This window comes from Saccostrea echinata, unplaced genomic scaffold, assembly GCF_033153115.1.
Source record: "Saccostrea echinata isolate AGI-Se365-2 ecotype Australia unplaced genomic scaffold, CSIRO_AGI_Sech_v1 ptg000030l, whole genome shotgun sequence".
Classification (NCBI taxonomy): Eukaryota; Metazoa; Mollusca; class Bivalvia; order Ostreida; family Ostreidae; genus Saccostrea; species Saccostrea echinata.
Genome location: NW_026889779.1, coordinates 8,357,467 through 8,381,080, shown reverse-complemented (window position 1 = coordinate 8,381,080; position 23,614 = coordinate 8,357,467). Strand labels below are relative to the sequence as shown.

At 35.0% G+C, this 23,614-nt stretch overlaps 1 protein-coding gene across 2 annotated transcripts in view; it reads right to left on the bottom strand.

Annotated features, from left to right (window-relative positions):
- LOC133197211 (GTPase-activating protein and VPS9 domain-containing protein 1-like) overlaps positions 1–12,992 on the bottom strand; it is a 31,130-nt gene extending 18,138 nt beyond the window's left edge. For both annotated transcript variants that reach the window (XM_061333126.1, XM_061333127.1), the window contains exons 1-4: positions 12,919–12,992; positions 10,209–11,376; positions 8,885–9,019; positions 1,326–1,491 (exon numbers count right to left, since the gene is read on the bottom strand). In XM_061333126.1, the coding sequence (XP_061189110.1) occupies positions 1,326–1,491; positions 8,885–9,019; positions 10,209–11,312 (1,405 nt within the window). In that variant the 5' untranslated portion in view covers positions 11,313–11,376; positions 12,919–12,992. The remainder of the gene's footprint in view (positions 1–1,325; positions 1,492–8,884; positions 9,020–10,208; positions 11,377–12,918) is intronic.
- Between the last annotated feature and the right edge of the window lie 10,622 nt (positions 12,993–23,614).

Genomic DNA, 23,614 nt, shown 5'->3' with positions numbered 1-23,614 from the left:
TTACAGTTTAATATCCATCATTTCCTCCATTCATTTTCAATGCCAAATTTCAGTTCTTTAGAAGCAAAAAACCTCACTTCCTCATTTTTTCTCAGTCTTCCTTGTTATATTTCAAGTATGCACCTATATCTTAATACAATATCAGCTAGTGCTTGCTTTTATCTGACTTCCTGTCACGGCCAACCAAATAAATCTTTACAAAATAATAATAATAATGTAAAGAATTAAGGTTTATTCCCTAATTATAACCTCTTTTGATCTCTGTAATTCAGGAAGTGGTGAAAATTGTGCACTTTAAACAGAAAGTCTGTCACAGAATTTCCTTGTCCATGGCTATGGAATTCTAATTCAAGCTTGATCAGCTGTTAAGGAACATAATAAGAAATGGAACACAAATAAATCACAAATTCCAAGTTCCTCATACCTTACATTGTGTACATTATCTGATTGTTAAGCATGCAGGCTAGCTGGACTCAGGTTTCTACAAACAGTTCATGTACTTTGTTTTAGCTTAATAAATTTTCAACATTGAAGATAGATACCAATACACAGATAGAATGAATTGCCAGAATGCATTTGAAAAGTTTTTAACTTCATTTGATTGTTTCTGGCTTGGCTATGCCATGTTCATGTTGGCACAAAGCACTAGGCAAAGCGTAAAGATCCCTAGAAATAAATTGAATTCTCATGTTCATCAAACACAAATCAAACTTTCAATGCACATATTATTTTAGTGATGCATGAACTCTGTTACACACAATCTGTTCTTGTTAGTACAAATTCATCATCAGTTTGGATTTTCGGTGGACAGTGACTTCAGTCACTTCACATCAAATCTTCCAATACTCATGTCTGATGTATATTTCTCATCAAAGAAAGTGTTAGCAGAGAAAAGGTAGATTAAATGTCACTTAATTTAACCAGTGCATACAGCATTTTCTACAACAGCAGGTTAAGTTTACATCAATTTGCTTTTTGACAGTCCAACTTTTGGTAAAGTGTAGCATTTTCCTATTAGAAAATACAGTCAAACCTCGTTATCTCCAACATGATGGGACTGAGATAAACTTCGAGATATCCGTGGATTCAAGATATTGAGGGTAAAATACTGATAGAAAAAGGGTTTGGGACTTTCCAATCCATTGTATCCAAGATATCTGTGTTCGAGATACTGATGTTCAACTGTATGTCATTTTCAAATGAAAGGCGTGTTCCTCATAAGGGAACTAACTGTGATCTTAAACCAACAGAAAGATACACACTCTCTGCAACCATTGCGCTTGCTCACAACACGTACACTTTGAAAGTGTGTAAATTTCTGTTACCTCGTGTCTTTCTTTCTTTGGGTGTCCCAGGGGGTGTCCTGTTGATCTGTGAGGATGAAGCTGTGGGGCAATTCAGCAGGGTTGGGATACGAGAAAGCAGTTCCTCCAGCTGTTTTTTCTCTGCACTGTCACCAAGGTTAGATGACAATGACCGTATCAGGGTTATCTGAAATTTTACAGACATTTTTAATTTTGAGAAATAATATTCTGTTTTGCATGCATGCTATATGATGTGATTTACACTTGATAGAAAACAGGTACTTTGTAAGTCACTAGTAATACCACCGCTCTGAAGTGAATTTATGCTCTCATGTGAATTTACAGAAGTTCAGTTGCAACGGAAATTTGGTACGGACAGATACATGGATAAACAGGATGTTGACAATGGATTCGTACAAAAATGAATCCCACCATATGGCATGTCAAAACAAAGAGTGTGCTAAAATTTTAAGCATCTGCAAAGAGTACTCGCTGAGAAAACTGTGACGAAAATTTGTACATGTACTATTATCTAAAGTATGCTAGTACAGGGTACTTTCCTTAGACAAAAGAGCAAACATCTTTACAATACAAATGTTGTAATTTAATCATTGTAAATGCAGTACTAAATATATATCCAAAATAAAATTTGACCTTCAACACGTTTGTTCAAAATTCATCTTCCTGACTCTCAATTACATATACATGTATATCTTCAAGTATACATGTAAATACTAAAATAACCAAATCAAAAATACTTCATCAAGTGTACATATACTTGAAAAGTTAAAGATTTTCCTGCAATTCTGATGTAAACCAATATCAATGACTACAGTAATTTGATGTGATTATTGCTCTAATGAATTCCCATTAAGTACTTTTATTATGTATATGAAACTGGCTCTCACATTTAAACAAGAGGCCCATGGGCCTTGAATCGCTCTTCTGATAAACTGTACAACCTATCACTTCTATTTGAAGCCTCGAAGTATCCTGTATATTTACATAAACCCTTGAAATTCCAATTCACACTCTGAGAACCCAAGATGATTCTAAGCCAATTAGTACCTGAGAGTTGGTCATGGTGACCTACTTATCATTTGTCATTCTCTGAGGACCCATCAACAAAGTTTGATGATTCTAAGCCAATTAATACCTAAAATATTTTTTAAAATTATAATCATAAAATTTTATAAGTAGGTCAAAGTGACCTACTTTTCAATTGTTTTACTCCAAGGACCCAAGATGCATCAACTGACAAAGTTTGATGATTCTAAGCCAATTAGTACCTGTAATATTTAATTAAAGCCATAAATTTTCAAAAGTAGGTCACCGTGCCCTACTTTTCAGTCAACCTACTCCGAGGACCAAAGATGCATCAACTGACAAATTTTGACGATTCTAAGCCAAATAATTCCTGAAAATATTAAATACAGCCATGAAATTTCAAAAGTAGGTCACCGTGACCTACTTTTCAGTTGTTGTACTCCGAGGACACATGACGCATAAACTGACAAAGTTTTATGATTCTAAGCCAATTAGTACCCGAAATATTTTATTAAAGCCATAAATTTTCCGAAAGTAGGTCACAGTGACCTACTTTTTAGTTGGTCTACTCTGAAAACCCAAGATGCATCAACTGACAAAGTTTGATGATTCTAAGCCAATTAGTACCTGAAATATTTAATTATAGTCATATAAATTGAAAAGTAGGTCATGGTGACCTACTTTTCAGTTGACTTTTTTTGAGGACCCAAGATGCATCAACTTACAAAGTTTTATGATCATAGGACTAAAAATGTCCAAATTATGCCTCTAAAACGCTTTGAAATCGAATGCCTGCAAAGTTCAAAAAGTAGGTCACTGTGACCTACTTTTTAATAAATATGTTTTATGGCCCCAAGATGCATCATCTTACAAGATTTAATGATTCTAAGCCTCCCCGTATTCAAATTAATGACCTTAATTGTTTTAAAAAAGATTAGCCATAAAATTCAAAAAGTAGGTCAAGGTGACCTACTTTTTAGTTGACGTACTTTGAGGACCCAAGATGCATCAACTGACAAAGTTTGATGATCATAGGCCTTAAATTGTTCAAAATATGCCTCTAAATCATTTTGAAAAAGAATGGCTGCAAAATTTAAAAAGTAGGTCACCGTGACCTACTTTTGAGTCAACATGATATGAGGTCCTTAGATGCACCAACTGACAAGATTTGATGATCCTAGTCCTTATAGTAAGCAAAATATCAACATTTTAATAAAATGTAATTTTTGGTCAACTTTGAAGTGACCTTGAGACCACGCCCTTTGCCCCAGGGTAAATCCCCGTGCAAATTTTAATCTACAACATATCCTCATCCTTTTGTGTAAGTTTGGTGATAATCTGCCCAGTGGTTCTTGAGAAGAAGATTTTTTAGCAACCAGTACTTTTGTTTCTATTTTCCTAATTATCTCCCCTTGTTAAAGGGTCACAATCCCAGTTTTAGTATAAAAGGGAGCCCTTGGGCCAAGGATACCCTGTGACAAATTTGACAATAATTGGCCAAGGGGTTCTTGCGTTATGGCCCATATTCTAAAAAGTTTACGCACACCGCACAAATGGCCATAGCATTAGCTCTTTGAGCCTTTGGCTCAGAAGAGCTAAAAATAGAAATGGAAAAGAATCAAAAGATCTGAATAGTAGTATTGGGATTTATTTTGATATTCAACTTTTATGGTTTTGGCATGGATATCAGCCTTGATAGCTTAATAGTTGGTAGACACCTTGACCAGTGATACAGGGGTCCAGAGTTTGATTCCCAGTTCAGCCATACATTTTTTTCCTAACTTGGTGCAGTTGACCACCCCTGGACTTGCAAGTGAAAGTCCTGCCAGCTAGGGGTAAAAAGAACTTGGGTTGTGTTTTGAGGATGAAAAAAATTTAAGGAGGGAGAAATATAATGGTTTGGGCCATAGGTACTGATCTGGATAGCTCAGTTGGTAGAGCACCTGACTGGTGATACAGGAGTTCCAACTTCGATTTTCGGTCCAGCCATATATTTTCTCTTCTGTTACACAACCTAATGTTTCTTCATTCTTGATGTCTCCCATTATTGTATAACGTAATAAATAAATGGTTACCACAGAGCTCCCACTGGACCGAAAATATTTTTCGCCATTTTTCACGATGAAAAGAATTGCATTCTTACATCTCGTCTCGACAAGTGTATATAATGCTAATCACTCCACTAATAGCACTATTTCAATTTGTTTATATCACAGGCATTGTTTTAAAATTGTAAAATTTAAAGTTGTATCCACTTACAAAACTAATATAAGAATTATTTCTACATTTATATAATTAATTTGATATTGATATTAGCCAACTCTTGACAGTAGATGTCCTCTTGTTCATAACATTTTTTTTTAGCCTGGGGAGGGGGGTTACAGACTTAGTAAAAATATATGACATTTTTTTTAAAAATGAAAAAATAATATAATAAGTGAAAAATTTAATCATATCAACAATTTATCGTGAAAAGAAGTAATCAAAATCAGGTTTAAAATTTGGCTTAATTTAACAACTTGGACTGTTGGACACTGGATGTATGCAATCATGTAAATTCATATAATTGAAAATAATTCAGCATAATTGTATTGTTTTGTTTCCAAGCCAGTATCTCTTTCACTCTTTGTCAGTTTATGGTATAAATGAACACACTATTTTGACTTTAATCAGGTAAAATTAGCAGCCATGCTCTGCAATTTTCGTCATGTTTTCCTACTTTCGGTTTTAAAAAACGGTCTATATAGATCCAGATTTTATTGATTAAAATCAATTATTGACTAACTTCATCTCCCAAAAACACTTTGTCTTTCCTTGTTTAATCCATCTTATATTATTTCAAGTAATTTTGTATCCCCTTACTGCTCCAGGCTGAAGTTACCTAGTCAGCTGTGTGCGTTCAAGCGAGACGTGATTTCCTACATGTACATTGTTTTGTACGTTTCATGGAGTTTTCACACCCTGAATTCACACGTCTGCTTGCATTAAATAAACAAAGGGGCTAATCTGTATACATTGAATAAACAAAGGAGATAGCCAGGAGTACACACACTTTTGTTTGGTATATCTAAAAAAAAATTCATTTTCGCCACTTTTGAATTTCTTTTCGCCACTTTTGGAAAAAATTCGCAATTGGCGCAAATGGCGAATCACAGCTCGAGCACTGGGTTACCATATGACATCCTTTTGTCATTTTAAACATCAGTAGTGGAAGTAACATAATGATTGATCAAATTTCACTTAAATAAAACATATCATTACAACTTGTGAAATACATCTACATATAATGTAAATATCAGAAAAGTATATCAATCAATCCAAGTACATGTATATATACAAGTTACAACAAGAGTCCCAAAGGCCTTAACGGTCACCTGAGTATAAAACAACAATCCATAGAGGATCCATAGAGTATAAAATAAACTGATAGAAGAAGCTTTTGTAAATCTCTGATCGTCCATTGTGGCCCCACCCTACCCCCAAAGTCATAATTTGAACAAACTTGAATCTATACTACCTAAGGATGTTTCCATGTAAATTTAACCAAACATGGCTTTGCTGTTCTTGAGAAAAGAATTTTTTAAAGATTTTCCCTAGTGCGTATTCCAAATAAAACTTTCACTGTCCATTGTGGCCCCACCCTACCCCAGGGGATCATGATGTTAACAAACTTGAATCTACACTACCTGAAGATGTTTCCACATAAGTTTCATCTTTCTTGGCCCAGTGGTTCAGGAGAAGAAGATTTTTCCAATGTATTCCCAAGTAAAACTTTGATCTTCCATTGTGGCCCCGCCCTACCCCTGGGGGTCATGATTTGAACAAATTTGAATCTACACTACCAGAAGATGTTTCCACATGAGTTTCATCTTTCTTGGGCCAGTGGTTCTGGAGAAGAAGACTTTTAAAGATTTTTTCTATGTAAAACTTTGATCGTCCATTGTGGCCCCACACTACCCCTGGGGGTTATGATTTTAACAAACTTGAGTCTACACTACCTGAGGATGTTTCCATATAAGTTTCATCTTACCTGGTCCAATGGTTCTTGAGAAGAAGATTTTTAAAAGATACCATTAATTTTTCACTAATTCTTAATTATCTACCCTTGGAAGAAGGTGTGGCCCTTCATTTGAACAAATTTGAATCAGCTTTATCTAAGGATACTTTGTGGCAAGTTTGGTGGAAACTGGCCCAGTGGTTCTTGAGAAGAAGTCGAAAATGTGAAAAGTTTACGCACGACGCACACCCGCATGATGACAGACAAAAACAGATAGCAATAGGTCACCTGAGTGACTCAAGTGACCTAAAAATGGAGAACATGCGCTGATACTTATCGAAGTTTTCAATTGAAGTATAAGTCATGTTTCCCTTCCTTGAAAACTACTTTTAAAGAAATGTGTTCTAGCCTATTAGATTAACCAGAAGTCTCTGACAAGACTGTAGCTCTACTGATTTGTACTTAAAACAAAGATCTGGACTTAAAACTATGACAACAGTAATGTAAAGAATAAGGATCCTTAGTTTATTTTCTTTGGGTGGCAAGTTATATAGCAATCTGACTAAAACTGTAAGAGGAGTAGTCCTTTGAAAGAATTTTTCAAAAAAATTCTAATAACCATGGCAAAACCACTCTATAAAATCAAAAATCAATGAAGAGATTAAGTATCACACTATGTAGTCAACTTGTGTAAAAGTTTGGTTTTCTTAATCAGACCAAAATTGTAAAAAAAAAAAAAAAAAAAAAAAAAAAAAAGAAGCATTTTGAAAGAATTTCAAAGAAATTTTATTATTTAGTAACCATGGCAACACCATTCCTTGAAATCAATAGCCCACAAACAGAATTACGTATTTTAGAGTAGTTTACTGATGTAGATTTTTTTTTTTTTTGGAATCGGACCAATAATGTAGAAGGAGTAGCAATTTGAAAGAATTTCATGAGAATTTCTATTTTTAGTACTCATGCCAATATCAATCATTGAAATCAAAATTGATACACAGAATTATGTACCTTAGTGTAGCCTACTTGTGTATAAAGTTTTCTTGAAATCAGACCAAAACTGTAGGAGGAATAGCAATTTAAAAGAAACTCACAATTTTTTTTTTTTTAGGAAACAATTGCAACACCGCTCATCAAAATCCAATAAATTATGTATCTTAGTGTGGTTTACTTTTCATGAAATTAGACCAAAACTGCAGGAAGAGTAGCAATTTAAATGATATTCACAAAAAATTTTAATTCAGCAACATCGTTCATCAACATGATCAACAAATAAAAATTGACATATACAGAATTATGTATTTTAGTTAGTGTACTCTACTTGTGTACCAAGTTATTTTGAAATCAAACCAAAACTGTAGGAGGAGTAGCATTTTGAAAAATTGTTTACAGACAAACAAACAGACAGACAATGGACACTTTACTTTTGTAAGGTGGTCTCTGACCAGTAGAGCTAAAAATGAGTATTATAACCAAAAGTTACCAATTTACAGCTCAACTACTAGACCTTTCTTAATTGTTATCAAGCTTATTTGGTTGAGATTAGGATTATTTGAGATTCAAATTGAACTAAACTTATTTCCTTTCCCACATAAAAAGTGAATTTGATATGACAACTTCATTCACGATTCAGGAAGGAAGAACTACTCTACTAAACGTTATAGCTAATTCAGCTCAGAATTCAAATCCTATTTAAACACAAAATCATTGTTTGTAAAAACAAAGTATTTTCTTCAGTCTGATAACAACAATAAGCAACTATTAAAATATTCATATAAATTGTCTATGCTCAAAAGAAGAAGTGATAAATGTATTTTTTTTTAAGCTAACAATGAAGGCAAATGAGTTGTTTTACAATACTGTATGTGTACTAAAAAAACGGGCTTCATATTTTAGCTGCTTTGGCACAGACAACTATGCGTTAATTCATGAATATCGCTAAGAAATCATTTATAAATACAATATACAGCACGGACATGTATAGCGCTAATTCATGATTTCACCAACAACTCCATACCCAGTGATTGCACTAAATTTTGAATACGCCAATTTATGTACACGTACAGTATCTGAAAAGTTTGAAATTGTATGTAGATAGGTGCTATTACTATATAATAAGAATGTATTTTTTCTGAACTCATACAGTTCTTTAGGTTTTGTTCAACACATCTGCCAGATTTCACATGATGTGTGTGTGTGTGGGGGGGGGGGGGGGGGGGGGTTAGAGGGGGGGGGGGGGGTTAGAGGGGGGGGGGTCATTGCTAAGACAGCTCTCACTTTATCCTTTACACACAGTAGTGCACTAAATAATTTCCATTCCATTTTAGCATTTACTCATGAATCTAGCAACACAGTTGAGTGGAGCTTTAAAAAAATATCAAGGTTTTTGCCATAATATAATTATTTCAGAAGCCATAATTTTAATAGTCAGAACACTGTGTACACATAAGCAACATGTAGATTTTTTTCCCTTCTTTTTTTTGTTTTTAAACAGTTTTTTAATGTAGATAATGGTTGTCAATCTATTAAGACTTACCAAAAAATTAAGATCTTGGAGAGTGATGAGTACAGATGACCTTGCTACACTGATCATTTGGTTGATGGTAGAAGGAGATACAATGTCTGTCCTTACACCATCAAGTAAAACATCAAGCAGAGAGGTTATACAACCCTAAAACAGAGAAAAAAAATCTTAAAGTGTTTAGGGCTCCACAATTCTCATTACTTTCACTAATACAGTTTTCTTTTTTTATATTTGCAGGGATAGACAACTTTCAGATTCACTTTTGGGCAAGTGATCTCACACTTTGACTTGTCCGAATGCAAAACTTTGTTGCCAAAAATTAAGAAAGAACTTTTGAAAAGAAGAAAATTATTAATTACTGTAAATGTTATGATAAGAAAAAATGTGACCAAATACACTACTGTCAATTTGGCAAGTTGAGCTATCTGAAAAAATTTTGATGCTGCATCTATACATTAATGTATACCACTGTACTTGTGAATTTAACCTTTTAACACACACTTTCTTCCAGCAATAACCCTCCGTTTCCTTTTAATAAAATTCATATTTTTTAAAAATTATTTTTGGTAGGATCCTTTTGTGAATCGTGACTTTCGGAGATAACTGTGAAGCAACACTAAAGGAAGATAGTTGCTACGAAACATACATCTTTAATCTTGATTAGGATACATCGTGTTACACTGTTCTTATATTCTGTGCGTGAATAAATAATGTTATTTCCTAATAAGAAGTTAACAAAATTTTGTTAGACATAGAGCTTATTTACTATGAAAGAAAATAACTAACCCGATTTCAAATGAACGGTATAACCCAGAAACGCTAGGTTCCAAGGAATTCCGAATGCAAAAACATTGTCATCCAGGTGCATGTGGAAATCAAGTGTTAAATTTAATGTGTTATGTATAAATTAATGTTAACTAAATAAATATGTACATTTGTATGAGAAAAATTCACTTGCCCCATTGGACAAGTACATCGACAATTTCACTTGCCCAAACTGAGAATTTATTTGTCCCGGGCAATCGGACAACCGTTAATGTGGATCCCCAATTTAAAATACAAAAATTTGTCATAAGATGATTTATTTTTTCATTTTACATCCCTAATATCATTGCTGAATAGGTATAAATAGTGATAACATTAAGCTTAAAAACATTTTTTTTTTCTACTTTCCAACACTAATGTTGAGAATGAGGAAATAATAAGCTATGTTACACAATTTTTTGTACAAAACTTTTTAGATTTGCTGAAGAAGGAAATTATCCACTTAAGTAACAAATCTACTGAATGAAATAATTTTAATTGAAAGTCACCGACACCCAGTGATACGATTTACCTTTTCGAACCTCTCGTAGAGATCTTTTTCCTTTGACTCGGCTTCCCACTGGGATACAGCAAGGACCTGAACTATTTGTGCAATCTGCATCAGATTGTGACGGGCAATGTGACTGATTTGAATGTCTGACGTGATTCCATATGGCTCCGGGTCCACAATGGCAGGACATATGAATAGAGAAAATACTAAATCAGCACAGACAGCTCTGACTCTTTCCTCATCATGCCTCCCTGTTTTCATCAGGGCTAGATATACTTGTGAAACCAACCATGCTAGGTTTGAAGGAAAGCAATGCATGTTGTTTTTAATTGAAATAATAAATCTATTAGATAAAACTACTAATTTGTCTACTATAAATTTCCTATATTCATCGCATTTCTTGTCATAATCTGCTGAGGAAGGTTCCCCAAAGCGTTTTATTCGCTCCTGTGGAGGAAAGCGGTGCAATGCCTTCTGTGGATCTATATCATAAAACCATTCATCTTCCATCAATAATCTCATAACTGGGTCGTGTAGAGCTGCCGTTAGAAAGAGTTTGGCTGAATAGAGGGAGTCAAATAGCAGCTTAACTGCCACACTAAATCCACAATTTTTTTTCCTCAACAAGAGTCTAGGATTGTCACTTGTAGCTAACTGGAGTTCTGCAAGACATTTTACTGTCTGAATCAGAGAGACCTCATCCTCTGGAAAAACTACATTCCCAAAAATTGAGGTCACTGACAAAGAAATAAACCTTCTCAAGCTTTCCTGTGAAACCTTTTCAGCATTGTCAATGAGAGATGCTATGAGAAAATGATTATCTTTCAAGAATTTCAAAAACTCTCCATATTTTGATTCATGGTAGCTTAGATGTTTGTAACTATCCACAAAATTTGTAAATTCTAGATTGTTTGTTTGAGAGTAGCATTCTTTCGGTGTCATGTTGGTGGCAGAGGCTTGTAGCTGCTCCAGACATACTCGCTGTTGTCGGACAATCCAGGACTCATGATAAAGATCCTCGGCCACTCTCTTAGCTTCTTCATACAGATTATGGATTTGTGTCTTCTCTGCATTAACAAACAGCTGCTCCTGCTTCAACTGCCTTGCAAGCTCTAGCAGTTCCATTTTATATCTACTTTAACAAGCAAATTGTTTTATTTTCTGTTAGGATCCATATCATGCAGCTCTTCTGGAAAAAAAGAATTATCAAAAAATAAGATTTATATCTAATCATTGTTAACATATTCCATGTCAGACAAGAAGCATAAGCTTAGCCTAGTACCTTGTCGTTCAATAACTCTTATGATTAAATGTGAAATATATGTATAATTTAGTGGTATTCTTTATACAAAAACTGTGCATTCTGCTCAACAGTCTCTTAAATCAGCTTATGTACAATGTCAATGTATACATGTATATGAATCATTTCAACTACCGATATATGTAATTTTTAACCCAAAGAAATGTGATTCTCAAAATACACACAGACACATCTTCAAACAATCTTTTGAAAGGGTATATATTTGGTAATGTTCTGAATAAATTAGTCAAGTTTTTCCTTTTTAACAATATGATGTCAAGGCTATTTGATATCTGCTATTAACAAGTGATGGGAATCGGTAAGAATTTCATAATCGATGATCGGGCTACTGTAACTAACTGATTATCAATTATAATAGGACATTTACTAAGTCTATCAATTTAGTTTATTAAATGGTAAGAATGGGTGAATAACTAATTTCTGTGGTGGTCCACCTGTAGTTAGAATAATCTAACTATGTCTCGGGACAAGTCTTAGTCCGTAGGAAATATCATTTAACTATAGAACGTTCTATCTAGTCCAGCTGGTTCATCATTCATTTTGTAGAATCCAAAGTATGTCCATACCCGGGAATGAGTGTTGTAACCAGGGTATGAATACAATGTCTGTTCGCCTGCGCCATTACGATGCACAAATAAGTTAATAAACAAGTCGCAGCTGGAATATCGGCTTAAAAACTATTATGCTTGTAAAATAAAATAAATAAACCGATTAATAGTTAATAGGAATAAAAATTTTGTAAACGAGCGCTTGGATTATGCAAACAATTGACTGATTTTCGATTATAATCGATGATTTGAACACCACTACTATTAACCATGTTGTTTTCTAAATTAAATGATCAAAAGTCCTTCATAAATGAAAATTTCAGTGGGATGTATTAATTATAAATTGATGCAGCATTCTGCTTTAATAACATGTGCTTAATATTTCCTATCTTAAATTCACCATCAAAAATCATACATATTCTTTCTGTGCAGTACAATTAGTTAAGTGATGGTTTCTGACCAAATCAAGTAGTGTGATAGACTGAAGGAGTGGTTTGACTCATGTCTCACATGCAATTGATCCATCATGCTCTGTGGAAAGGGGGAGGGTCCATCGCCTATTACTTCAGGATAGTTAAATGTAATCGTATTATATAATTTCCAAAAGCAGTTCGTTTTCTCAATTTTTAAATGCAGAATCAGGGACTTAATGATCTAGTTATAATGTATAACCTGTGACCCAAGATGCGAGTCACTCGAGGACAAGTGATCGAGTACTTGGCAATGATGATGACTCGATACATTCACGTCCAGGACAGCATATTTACAAACGAATACCAACTTTATTTAAGACGAGAAATCATCTGAAATTCAACGCTTAATATAAATAAATAAAGCTTTTGGGGAAAATACACGTGTTTACCTGAGGGAAATATCCGTAAACCTAGTAACTGGTTTACCTCCCACTCAGAAGTCACTTCTGCCATGTTTACGATACATTGCGCTTGCGCAACAAGAGACTATAATTGGAGCCATGTGTTTTCCTCCACACGGCTAAATTATTTCCGGGAGATAGATCATTCAAAGAAATCAGCTGTACTTCGTAGAAAGGAGAAAAAAAATAAATGTTATCTTATACCACAGGCAAATAAGCTGGAAAAAATAAGTAAGGTTAAGCAAATAAGAATTTGAAAAAAAATACAATACTTTAAAAAATATTGTTCCTATCATAAAGGAAGTAATATTTTGAATCAAGTTATCAGACAGTTACATTAATATACCAATAGTATATTGAAAACAAATTTTATTCGTTTTTTTCTAACTTGTAAAAATATTTTGTCATAGCGCCTCTTCCAAATTTTTCCGACTGTGTTCCCATCCTCACGACAACTTGGTGCCCTTCCATAAAGAATGATTTTTTTCTTTCTTTCTTTTTTTTTCAACATGATGGCATTTGAAGTTATGGAATTCCATATATATACGACAGCCACCGTGTTTTGTTATCTTTAATATCTTTGATTCGCATGCTTGAATAAACCCTATGATAGCAAAGGATATTACAATAATTACAAAAAATTGGCAGATTCAGGAATTTTTAATTTTTAAATTTTAAGGCGAGGAAGGAATAAATAGGAAGAAAGAGTATTTCCCCTTAATTAAATACAGAACATCTCATTCCCACATTTCCTTGCAGGCAAATAATTCAATAGCTTTTTTGACGGGGGAGAGATTATAGGTTCATATAACGTCAGAAAACATTTTGGGAGGGGGGGGGCAAACTTTTAGTAGGATCTTGGGTAACATTGTTGATAGATGCATTTATACTAGAAATACTAATGAAAAATTATAATAAAAGGCATTTTACTCTACGCAAAAACAGTTTATCTTATCTTTCAGGGACCCGGGAGGGGGGGGGGCACAACCCAACAGAAATCCCTTGACAAGTAATAAAACAAGAGGCCCAGGGGCCACGTCGCTCACCTGAGCACTCTGGCTAGGAAAAAGCAGAAATCAGTTCAGTCTTTAAAAGTTTCGATATAAAAGTGGTTCGAAGGGGGGGGGGGTAATTTGAACTTGAATCTTTACTTCAAAGGGATGCTTTTGAATTAATATGATGAATAATGGCTATGCTGTTCTTAGGAAGACAGTTTTTATTGATATATCATTTATATTCCTTTGTATAACTATGATCCCCTGTTATGGCCCCCTATTCTCCTGGGGGGTCATGATTTGAACAAACTTGAATCTACACTACCTGAGGATGCCACTACATAAATTTAACCAATCATGGCTTTGCTGTTCTTGAGAAGAAGATTTTTAAAGAGTTTTCCTATATATTTCTATATTTCTATATAAAATCATTGTGGCCCCACCCTACCCCCGGGGGTCATGATTTGAGCAAACTTGAATCTACACTATCTGAGGATGCTTCCATATAAATATGACCAATCATGGCTTTGCTGTTCTTGAGAAGAAGATTTTTAAAGAGTTTTCCTATATATTCCTATGTAAAACTTTGATCTTCCATTGTGGCCCCACCCTACCCCCGGGGGTCATGATTTGAACAAACTTGAATCTACACTACCTGAGGATGCTTCCATATAAGTTTATATTTTCAAGCACAGTGGTTCTTGAGAAGAAGATTTTTAAATGATGCCATTAATTTTTCATGAATTCATGATTATCTCCCCTTGGAAGAAGGCGTGGCCCTTCATTTGAACAAACTTGAGTCCCCTTCACCCAAGGATACCCTGTGCCAAGTTTGGTTGAAATTGGCCCAGTTATTCTGGAGAAGAAGATGAAATTGTGAAAAGTTTACAACGACAACAACGACAACGCCGACGACGACGACGACGAACAACGGACAAATTTTGATCAGAAAAGCTCACTTGAGCCTTCGGCTCAGGTGAGCTAAAAAGGTGACAGGTGTCATTATTGAGGGTGCACTACTATATAGTATATGTTGGCAATTTACTGGGGACTACCCCCACCCCAACCACCACCACCAATGTTTTTACAGATCTGACATTAACCATAAAAACGATTTAAATAAGACACATATCAAAATTCACAAATACAGGTACTTTTCATAGGTAAAAAGAACCACTAAAAGATAGTCCTGGATAGCAACACCCCCCCCCCCCCCTTGCGCGTCAAAAAACTATTGAATTATTTGCTTGCAAGAAAATATGGGAATTAAATGTTTTGTTTTTAAAAGGAAATATTCCTTCTTTGGATTTACTCCTTCCTCGCCTTCACAGTTCAAAAATTTCTAAATCCACCAGTTTTTGTTATTATTACAAGAACTACGCACGCTAACTCTCGATTCCAGACTACATTTTACATCCATTTAATTATGATGGCAATTTGGCCATTAAAACTTGTTTGAATGGAAAGAAAAGTTCATTAATAATGGATTAATAATTTTGAAAACCAGTGTCAAAAAGTTAATTGCTCTTATTTTTAACTCCTTTCATAAGGGGTGGAAAATTTTATCAATTCAAATCAGGATTTAAAACATCACCAGATTTTCAAAGACTCATGGAAATGGATAAATGAATTAAACCTATCCGTGTTTAACTTAAGTAAAATTCAACATATCTGTTTGATAAAGTACACTTATTTTTTATTTACTATCTCATTTGAAATTGGTTATAAAATGACTATTTTCCTATGTTTAGTCGGTACACCCTCCCCCCTCGGTGAAACGTATGAGTTTGTGAAATAACAATTCATAAAACCTGTAAAGAGGAATTGTTTTTTCTCGGAAGAGGGGGATGTTTTGAAAAAAAAAATCCGTTTTCTGTTGTTTTCTATAGTGAAAAACACAAGTTTTACCAAAATTAAAGACTTATCTCTCTTTGTTTACCCAAATCATGTTTTATGAAAATTCATATAAATATCTATATAAATAATTATGAAAAAATCATTCAAATGTATTAACTTCTGAAAATTGAACTTGGAGGTTGTTGGCAGAACAATACTATCGTTCGCCGTTCTTTTCTTGCATAGGATTTATTCAAGCATGCGTATTAAAGATAACAAATATATATGATAGCAATATCATCTATAACCAGTAGCAGTTGGCAGTAAGCATCTGGCAGTTGGCAGTAAGCAGTGAGCACACAGTTGGCAGTAAGCAGTTGGCTGTCGTATATGGAATTCCATATGAAGTAATGCTTTTACTATTTTATTTAATTTTATATTTTAAAAAAAGACTTCCATGCACCATGCGTTATTAATTTTCCAGCAAGCTGATGACGGCCCTGGAGAAAGGATTTGGGGGGGGGGGGGGGTCAAGGTATGTTTTGAAATTTCGGACCAAAATGAAGGAATCCTTTACTGCAATGAATACAATCGTCGGTTTTTTGTTCGTTTGTTTGTTTGCTGTTTAACGTCCCTCTAGAGAATTTTTCATTCATATGGAGACGCCTCCACTTGCCGGTGGAGAGCTGCAAATTTTGTCCTAAGCTCGGCACTTACGGCCATTGAGCAGTGAGGGGTCTTTTTCGTGCCAACACCTACTGCGACACGGGACCTCGGTTTATACGGTCTCATCCGAAGGACCGGTCTCCACGTCCCACAGTGGGATTCGAACCCGCGGCAATCGTCGGTATGCTGTACATAGACCTAGGAAGGAAGAGGGAGGTTCAATGTATTTAACTTTAAGTCCTGAATGAATATAATCATTTCATTGACAGACGCTCGAAGCATTAAAAAAAAAAAGCAAGAGGCCCATGGGTCACAACGCTCACCCGAGTCACTTTGGCACTCCTGTTCTGCATCAGATTTTTTCCCAAAATACATATATTCCTTTGTAAAATTTTGATCGCCTTTTGTAACCCCTTTTGTAACCCCACCCACACAGGGGCCAAGATAAATAATTGAATAAGGATGAATTTACATTACGGGAAAATGTTCTTACATTAATAAGATTCGCCATGGCTTTGCTGTTCTTGAGAAGAGGAGATTACCGGTAATTTAAAGATTTTCCCTATATAATCCCTATTGTGGCTTCACCCTATCCCTGGAGACCATGATCTGAACAATTTAAAATCTACACTACCTCAGAAAGCTTTCACCTAAGTTTTATCTATTCTGCTCCGGTTGTTCTTGAGAAGAAGATTTTTCCTATATATTTCAATGTAAAACTTTGATTCCCTATTGTGGCCCACCCTACTCCCGGGGACCATGATCTGAACAATTTACAACAACTCAGGAATCTTGCACCTAAATTTCATTTTTTTTTCTTTTGGTGCATTGGTTCTTAAGAAGATTTTTAAAGATTATTCCAATATATTTCAATTAAAACTTTGATTCCCTATCATGGTTCCATCTTACCCCCACCCCCCCCGGGGGGGGGGGGGGGCATGATTTGAACAATTTAGAATATACACTACCTCAGGAAGCTTCTGTATAAGATTTAACTATTCTGGCCCAGTGGTTCTTGAGAGGAAGAATTTTAAATGAACCCATCCAATTTTTGCCTTTTCTTGATTATTTCCCCTTGGAAGGGGGCTTTGCCCTCCATTTTAACAATTTAGCCAGGGATGCTTTGTACTAACTTTAATTTAAATTGGCCCAGTGGTTCTTGAGAATCAAGAAGTTAAACGTGTTAAAAGTTTACAGACGGACGGACGTCGGACAACGGGAAAGCAGAACAGCTCACTTGAGCTTTCATCTCAGATTAGCTAAAAAGGCAGTATTATGCCATTTAAAATTTGGCGCTCGAGGGAAGGTTAATATGGTACCTTTTATTTTTTGGCTTAAATTCAATCAAAGTTTCAATTGTGAAAGATTACAAGGAAATATGGAGATGAGATAACATTAATCAATCTCAAAAGTCCATTCAAACAATACAAATCGGGAGCAGAGCAATCACGGACCTCGAAAAGCATCAGAGGTGGAATCAGGAGCCATGGAGAAGTAAGCATCCCCTGTCGACCAGTCACACCTGCCGTGTGCTCCTTGTCATGATCAGGCAAAGGAAAATTCCGTACACAATTAAGTCTATAAATAATGGCCTAACAATTAGTATGTAAAAGTAAGTCAGCATGACTTAACTACAGACTATCTACAGACCAATAAACTCGCTTGTTTTGCATTTTCTGCCATCCAATAAAAAATTCAAAGCAAGCGAGTTTATTGGTCTGTAGAGGCGACTATAAAGGGTTAGGAGGTGGATAAAATACGCAGGTTGGTTAAAGAATATGTCTAGAATTAGGGAGTAAAAGTTAGTTGATTGAGCAATGCTGGAAAGTGGAGAAATTCTCCCCAACAGTGTGCAGAAAATCTTACGCCGTAATTTGCAATATATTTGCATTACGAGATCCGTAGCATTATGGTCAAATACTAAAACCATAACGCTACAGTATCTGCACTAGACAAAGACTGGGCTTTTTATGCCCCCGGATCGAAAGATCCCGGGGGTATATTGTTTTTGTCCTGTCTGTCTGTTTGTCTGTTTGTCTGTTTGTCTGTTGTCAACTTTAACCTTGCCCATAACTTTTGATTGGTTGGAGCTATGACTTTCATATTTCACAAGTGTATTCCTTGTGACAAGACCTTTCTTTGGGTACCATCATATTTGACCTTTTGACCTTGACCTTGGAGTTTGACCTACTTTTGAAAAACTTAAACCTTGGCCATAACTTTGGAACAGTTGGTGCTTAGGGTTTCAAAATTCACATGTGTATTCCTTGTGACAAGACCTTCCTCTGGATATCAACCACTTTGACCTTTTGACCTTGACCTATGAGTTTGACCTACTTTTGAAAAACTTTAACCTTGGCCATAACTTTTGAATGGTTGGAGCTAGGGCTTTCATATTTCACATATGTAATCCTTGTGACAAGACCTTCCTTTGGATACCAACCACTTTGACCTTTTGACCTTGACCTAGGAGTTTGACCTACTTTTGAAAAACTTTAACCTTGGCCATAACTTTTGAATGGTTGATGCTAGGGCTTTCATACTTCACATATGTAATCCTTGTGACAAGACCTTCCTTTGGATACCAACCACTTTGACCTTTTGACCTTGACCTATGAGTTTGACCTACTTTTGAAAAACTTTAACCTTGGCCATAACTTTTGAATGGTTGGAGCTAGGGCTTTCATATTTCACATATGTAATCCTTGTGACAAGACCTTCCTTTGGATACCAACCACTTTGACCTTTTGACCTTGACCTAGGAGTTTGACCTACTTTTGAAAAACTTTAACCTTGGCCATAACTTTTGAATGGTTGATGCTAGGGCTTTCATACTTCACATATGTAATCCTTGTGACAAGACCTTCCTTTGGATACCAACCACTTTGACCCTTTGACCTTGACCTAGGAGTTTGACCTACTTTTGAAAAACTTTAACCTTGGCCATAACTTTTGAATGGTTGATGCTAGGGCTTTCATACTTCACATATGTAATCCTTGTGACAAGACCTTCCTTTGGATACCAACCACTTTGACCCTTTTGACCTTGACCTAGGAGTTTGACCTACTTTTGAAAAACTTTAACATTGGCCATAACTTTTGAATGGTTGGTTCTAGGCTTTCATACTTCACATATGTAATCCTTGTGACAAGATCTTTCTTTGGATACCAGCCACTTTGACCTTGACCTTGACGTTTGACTTTTATTTAAAAAACTTTAACCTTCGCCATAACTTTTGAACAGTTGTATCTAGGTCTTTGAAATTTCACAGGTGTATTCCTCGAGACAAGACCTTTCTTTGGGTATCAACATTTTTTATCATTGGCCTGGATTTTGACTTGCATTTGAGAAACTTTAACCTTCGCCATAAGCTGCCATACGGGGGCATTAGTGTTTCACAAACACGTCTTGTTTCATTTGATTCAGACATGTACACCAAGATTAATTGATTTTAACGCGGGTTTTAGTACGATTTCTACATAAATTTTAAGGATTACACAGTATCTACTTTTATAAGTATATAGTGTTGCATATATCATGTAGTTGAGGGTAACCTTGAAAATTTTCACCCCAAGAAAACCATTGTCAACCGAGGCGCAAGCAATTGCAAATACAATTCTTTGCTTTATTTTTTACTTGTCAGAAAAAAAAACCTTAGAGTGAAAGTACTAAAAAGTAATGATGCTTATTTCATGTAGATAGAAGTATAAATTTGTATGAAGTGTGGATACAGTTAGTCTTTGTGCTAGACAAGCGTTCTTGGTTCCTGCAAGACATTCCGCTCCTTGCTTTGTAATCATTAAATTGTTCTTTATGCACCTTCCCCAGTGTTGTGTCTTTTTCGTACTACTTCAAAAAGGACATTATTTTGTTATCACAGTCATAATTTCACAATCTTCAGAATGGTTTCTTCCAGTATCTGGTATTTTTTTAAGTCCAAAGTTCGACTAGAAAGGTGAATGTTGAAGGAATTCTATGTTATTGCTCTAAAACTCGAGCGAAGACGGTTCACGCTGTACATAACGGACTCAGCCGTGGGAAGGGTGAGGGGGTTCCGGACCACCCTGATTTTTAGATATGACACTTAATTTAGTAAAAATTACCAAAAATGACTTTACCCCTTCCAAGGATACACAGACGCCCGTAAGAGTTGGTATAAATATTTGTGATTATATACAATAAATTTCATGGTCCTTGCCTCTCTGGGGCCTGACGGATGGGGCTAAAACCATCAACATTAATGCAATCTATCAAAATCAATCTTCCTCTTTACTCCTGGACATCAAGCAGTTGAACTGTTGTCATGATTGTTATAAAAATTGAGTCCTCTACCAAAATTGTGAAATTCATGGCCCTAGAATCAAAGGTTCTGGAGTTATGGCGGGGCTCTTAGATCATATAGTGAAAATGCATAAATCTATATATAAATATTCTCCTCTTCCCCTGTATATTTACAATTATGAAGAGCAAGGGTGCATATGTGAATTTGTTGCCCCAGGGTCAGAGGTTCTGGTGGGGGTGGGGTCGGATGGAGAGCTCTATTAATTATATAGTGAAAATGCATTTATTTGCTTATGTGTTGGTGGTGGTGTGGGGGGGGGGGGGTCTATTGAGTATATAGTGAAAATACATTATTTCTTTGAAAATCTTTTGCTCTGCTCATGGGTATTTAACAAACAAAGTGCAAAGTTATGATAAGCGAGAGTGCCACTTTCAAAATTGTGCATTTCATGGCCCCTGGATCAGGGATTCTGGTATTAGGGTGGGGGATGTGTTGAATGTATAGTAAAAATGCATTAATTAAAAAAATTGCTCTGCTCCTGGATATCTTGGTACTAAACAGAGTAAAAAGATGTAATAAACAAGGATATCTAACCCCATTTGTGAAATTTTGCCCTTAAAAAAGCGAATGAATTTGTCAGCGGCTCTACAGCAATGTGTTGACTCAGGACCCCTTGTCATTGTGGGGACGGTGACAAATCGCGCCAAGAACAGGCAAGTAAATAGATCTAATTAAGATTTATTATGGACTACTAGACTAATTATTTTGTTCCCTGGTCATCCCATTTCTTTTGCATTTTATCAGTTTGTTTTATTTTATTCTTCTATGAATCCTTTACAGTGTTGTATTACACTCAGGTGATCGTTAAAGGCCTTGAGCCTCTTGTTAAATATATGACCACTTGGTAAGTGAACTTTGACTATCATAAACCACTCATATAATAAGGACAATATCATTTAACTAATTATAACTTAATTGATCAGACTAAGACACTTGAACCATGGTCACTTCATGTACTTGACAATCTACACTAAAATAACAAGTCAACACAACCATACGGCATACCTATTCAACCTTAAACGATAAGAATGAAATGTATGGAAGTAACGAACAGTATTCAAGCTCAAAAGTACATTAAACAATACAAATTTTGGAGCAAAGCAAACAGACCTCTAAAACACCAGAGGTGGGATCAGGTGCCATGGAGGAGTGAGCATCCCCTGCCGACCGGTCACACACCCCGTGTGCTCCTTGTCATGATCGGGAAATAACGAAAAAAAACCCGTCGACAATTCAGTGTGTAAATAATAGCCTAACAATTAGTATGAAAACGTCAGTCAGCATTTTACTTTATGATAAATTGTATTTGATGACAAGGCCATTGTATCGACCATAGGAATTACGAAATGACGACTTTAAACTAGGGATGTCAACGAATATTCGAACATTCGAATATTCATTCGATGAGTTGATATTCGAATATAAATTTAAGATTCGAACATTCGGTTTTATACACATTTTCATTAAAAGAAGTACCGTGATTAATAAATATTGATTAAATATAAACTTTCTTGGAATGTCTAAAAGACGTGAAGAGTATACTTATCAAAATAAATTTACTTGATCATTGAATGAGTGTCTGATAGAATTCGTCTGTAATTAATACTGTAAAGGGCTCAATTTCAGAATAAATGTGTAAATTACTTGATTATCTCGGGTTGTAAATAATCCTGAATTTTATATTCATTATCGGGAAATTAGTTAATTACCTAGGAAAATTGTCTATTGAAATATTTGTTTACACTGTATCAAAGATAATAATCATATCTCTTATCCAGACAGATAATTGTAATTTATTACACGTATTGAAATCTGAACAGTATACCGTTACGACTACTAGTATCTTGCCTTTTGTCAGACGACTGGTTCCTCAGTTGGAGCTACTATAAATACACGTTTCATTTGTTAAAATTATACTTTTCTACATTTAAATCATTATTTATTTCAAACATTGACAAATATCAAATGGAATTTCTTATTTTAAACCTACAAAAGTCTTCATACAATTTAACTTCCAATATAAGTACATGTATATCTACGCTAAACCTTTCATGAGAGTAGGATGATGCATATTTAAAATAAAACAGATTTTATTTATTTTATCGAATATTCGAATATATTCGAATACTTTCATTGAATATTCGAATATGAATTATTGACAAAATTGGCATCCTACTTTAAACGAGATTGCTGATATTCTTGTTTCATCAACTTGTTTGTCAATAACTTACCTCGTTTTAGAAGAGCATGCTCTTGCGTATCGAATCAACTCCGTATGCAGGTGATGAAGGTATATTCATATTGCTGCATAAGTAAGAGAAGTTGATGGTTGTTAAATTAAAGTCATCACGTTTATCATAGATTACCATTAACGTCTTTTTCTAATAAACTATCGAAATATGAAACAGATATTTCAGACTCTGTGGTATCTTTTATTTTAAGCTCATTGGGATATATCGTATCGACATAATCTTGAATGGAAATAACCATTGTTAATTGATTGACAATACGTCGTCGATATTCGGATATATCTAAATGTCGAGTTACAGGCCACAGCAAGTGTTTTCTTCTTTTCACGTATAAAATTAAATTTATTTTATTTTTTACTATTTCATATTTATATTTTATTATATTCGGTGCATTATCATATCTTATAGTCAAAAGGGCCATTCCACCTGTCATATTCAGGAATACATGTATTAGTTTTGTGAGCGAATCATTCAGAAGCTGTCCAGCTTGTATATCTCGAAGATATTTAACTAAAGGCAGTTCATTGTAACAACATACACACGACATTTAATATCTATTTCACATCAGAATTTATTACACTATTACAAACTATTA